General features: G+C 42.4%; 1 protein-coding gene across 1 annotated transcript; it reads left to right on the forward strand.

Moving 5' to 3' along the window:
* Positions 1 to 1,546: 1,546 nt before the first annotated feature.
* Positions 1,547 to 3,395, forward strand: LOC115054550 (uncharacterized). Its single transcript, XM_029519814.1, has 8 exons — positions 1,547 to 1,645; positions 1,762 to 1,831; positions 2,016 to 2,119; positions 2,218 to 2,493; positions 2,617 to 2,710; positions 2,855 to 2,925; positions 3,036 to 3,254; positions 3,363 to 3,395. Exons 1-8 carry the CDS (start codon positions 1,547 to 1,549, stop codon positions 3,393 to 3,395), a joined length of 966 nt encoding a protein of 321 aa, XP_029375674.1.
* Positions 3,396 to 3,619: the final 224 nt, after the last annotated feature.

The following is a 3,619-nucleotide window of genomic DNA, read 5'->3' on the forward strand; positions in this document are numbered from 1 at the left end:
GTCATGGCCCCTCATTTTTAATCAATTCTTCCCCGATTCTGAGGTACCGATTGGGTTTTCGGACGTTAGCAGGCGGCTACTTGAGCCTACACACGATCGTTGTCATCCTGAGTACTCCCGCTGAACCGAAACGTCAGCTGTTCAATCGGCGTTGACGTTTCCCGCTTTGGCAAGTCCCGTTTTTGTCCATGAATTCACCGACTTCATCTGGTGACACTGTAAACGTTTATGGTGTAAACGTGAAACTGCACATCCCTCTGCAGCTCTGCAGCTATTTGCGCCCCGTCTCAAAGCCCTCACAGCGGCTCGTTGCGATAACGTTAACTGATCACATTGCTGAGCCTCCAGGACACTTTCATGTTTATGTGTTGTCAAAACTTAACGATGTCATCAAAATTGATATTGAGGAAAACGCTTAGAGTTAGCGGATGCTCTCCGGTCTGCTCACTCAGTGGCCTGATTAAATCAATATAAAAAATTAACACAAAAAGGTGCCCCTCATAAGTCACTTATGCGATATGTACAAACACGATACGCGTCGTTTGTGGAGCGTGGAGCTTATTGGACATTTCTTGTCAACTGCAACCTAGCAACGACCAATCAGGAGTCTGGATTGTCCACTTGATTTTCCTTAAAACTTGACTGTGGCTTTGAACCGTTCCCTTTGATCCTTCACTCGAGGTAAGAACACGTACTCTCCGATTAGCTCCGCTAGCTTTACATTAGCTGCTCAAATGTGAACTTTGTCACATCGTATTGTGTTTGAATCGAAAATGTAAATGTTAAACAGTATTAACATGTTTGCTGACTGTGCAAAAACTGCTATTCCGATTGGTTGACGACATGTTAACATGTATAACGCAGCTAACATTGGTAGCTATCATATTAGCCGCATCCACAGCCACTACTGTTAACTTTACCACCGAAAAATACTCGAAAGCCTTTAATCGGATTGGTTAACGTTTACGTATATGGCAAAAGTATAAAATATAATGTTGCTATTGTTACTTTTTAGCAGAGTGCTCATAGTTGGAATTGATTTACATATGCATAAATTTTTCTAGGACTCCTTGTAGTGAGGAATAGATAGATGAATGATTGACTACCACCCTGTTGCCGCCTCCCATAGACACAGACATGACATTTTCAGATGTAAAATAGTGCTACTGATTTTATTCATAGCTGTCTAAGTAATATACATTTTTTTCTCCATTGCAGCTTCTTGTTGATTGATCAAAGTTTTGAGCGGCTTTTGCAGCATCCTGAGCTTCACCTCGACTCGCCTGACTTCACCTCAACTCACCTCACTTGCACTGCATTTACACAATTGTTGATTTGTTCACCATTTCTTTGCATATAATATAATATATAATACTGATTCAGTTAAGATAGTAAATATCAATATATATACAATATAAGATAAATTGTCTAGGTTAGGATTTAGTGTAGGCTTAACGCCCTTTTGTTTGGAAGTGTTGTGTTTCTTTCTTTTTTTTTTTCTTTTTTTTTTTTTTTTTTTTTCTCTTCTTTGTGACTGTTTTTCAGAATGCCGCGGAAGGGGAGACGTTCCGAGGCCCAGAAGCAACGCTGGAAGAAGGTCACTGAGCCAGACCACCCCCTCTGCACCCTCTCTTCCGTCAACAACGTATGTATGATTCGAAATGACATGCACAATCACTTAAATAAGTCAGTCTCTCCAATGAGACACATTTACACCGTTCATTTCATCTTAAATTTCATCCATTTGTCATTTGTCATCAGGTGGTTGGAGCCACCCTGCCAGCCAGACAGTTGCGAGGAGAGGATGAAGCGCGTGCCAAGCTCCATGCACGTGAGTGTACAGCTGTTGTAATATTAAGTCTTTATGCTTTTGTGTTTAATATACACGCCTTGTAAAGGTTTCACTGCTTCTCTTTCCTGCACTTTTTTCACTGATGATAGAGTGATTGTTGTAGGACTTTTACAGATATGACATCCCTCATTATTAATCTCATGTTCCATCTTTTTCTAAACAGGCCGTGGTACCGGATGGCGCCACAAAGTGTTCCGGTGGCCAATTTCACCCTTCACAGGGCGCAGTCACAAATTGGTCATCCCGCCTGAGTCACCTGACAAGAAGGTATTATTGTTGTTAAAATAAACAAAAGAGAGGGAGAGAATGAGATCTCACGATGTTTCATGATTTTCATGTTAATTAAATGGTATTTATTTTTGCAGTTCATTCTGATTGTCGGGGACTCCCATCTACGTGCCATTGTAGATGGTTTTGTTCCGATGCCAGAGTCTCACGACCTCTCCTTTGGCATCATGTCGACCCCGGGAGCCTGCGCGTCTCAGATCCGTACTGAGGTTCTACACGCCGTAGTTCCTCGTACTCCTGAGGCTGTCTGTCTGCTGGCTCCCAGCAACAACCTTACTGCTAGCAGGACGGTTGATGAGGCTGCCATCGACTTTGCCAATCTCCTCAAGTCCATTGGCAACCGCTGGCATGAGGTAAACTTTTATTCCACATTTAAATTTTCCTGAGAGGGTGGCTTAACAATATGGGCTTTGCATGATTTTTAGTGAAAGAGTAATATTTCATTTAATGATCAGGTTTGGTTTTGTTCCCAACAGGTTTTTGTTGTCGACTTCCCTCCCCGCCTGGCTTGTGACCCTGACTACCAGGATCACTTGCGTCAGGCATATCGCCGTGTGGCTGCTCGTATGGGTACGTGGGAAAAAAATGGAACTTTCATACAGCTAATTGCCAAAATGTACTACATAAAAAAATTATTCAATTTTAGCAAGTAAAGTCGTAATACATGTATGATGACTTCTACTTTTTTTTTTTTGCTCTCTTCACTGTTTTAAGGCGTGAAGTACCTCTTTTCAGCTACAGAGCACTTCCCCACGAGCAACTTGGAGTTGTGGAGCAAGGATGGTGTAAGTACCATATCTGCGTGTGCAAAAATCAACTTTTTCTTTCTTTGTTGTCATTAAGACTTAAAACGTTTACTTTTTTTTTTTTTTCTCTTCTTTTCTTATCTCTGCAGGTCCACCTGAGTGATAGTGAGGGGATGGCTATCCTCGTTCAGTTGCTCTTTTCTGCCGCTACAGAGCAACTGAGGACACCACCCCCAGCCCCCCGGGTCTCTCCCAGGCCATCACCTCCAGTTAGGAAAGTCCTTCCTAAATTGGTTGTGAGGGAGAGGTCCCCTGCTCCACCTGCACCTGACCCCTTTCAATGGAGGACTGTTGGTCGGGGCGGCAAGGTAATTGATGCATTTCATAAGGTGTGCTTGGGACTTAAAATGTGATAGTATGATGTGATGTGATTATACTGTGTTAAATGTGCTATATTTGTGAAACTTTTAATGTAGGTTGCAATGACAGATTTGTTTCATACGATGTGATGCTTTTTGTACTTCCAGAAGAGCCAACCTGGGGAACCTTGCAGGTCCAGAGGTTCACCTCAGCCCAGGATGGCTCAAACGCAGGTTTGTGATTCGTTTGTGGATTTTCAAATATTACATTAGGTTGTATTTGTTATCCTTTTGGGTTGTTTTATTGAAAAGAGATTGTAATCACAAGACCTCCTGTTTTGTGTTGTACAGGAGGAGGAGTGCTTCCTTCCGCT

The sequence above is a fragment of the Echeneis naucrates genome, chromosome 14, assembly GCF_900963305.1.
Source record: "Echeneis naucrates chromosome 14, fEcheNa1.1, whole genome shotgun sequence".
In the NCBI taxonomy this organism is placed as follows: Eukaryota; Metazoa; Chordata; class Actinopteri; order Carangiformes; family Echeneidae; genus Echeneis; species Echeneis naucrates.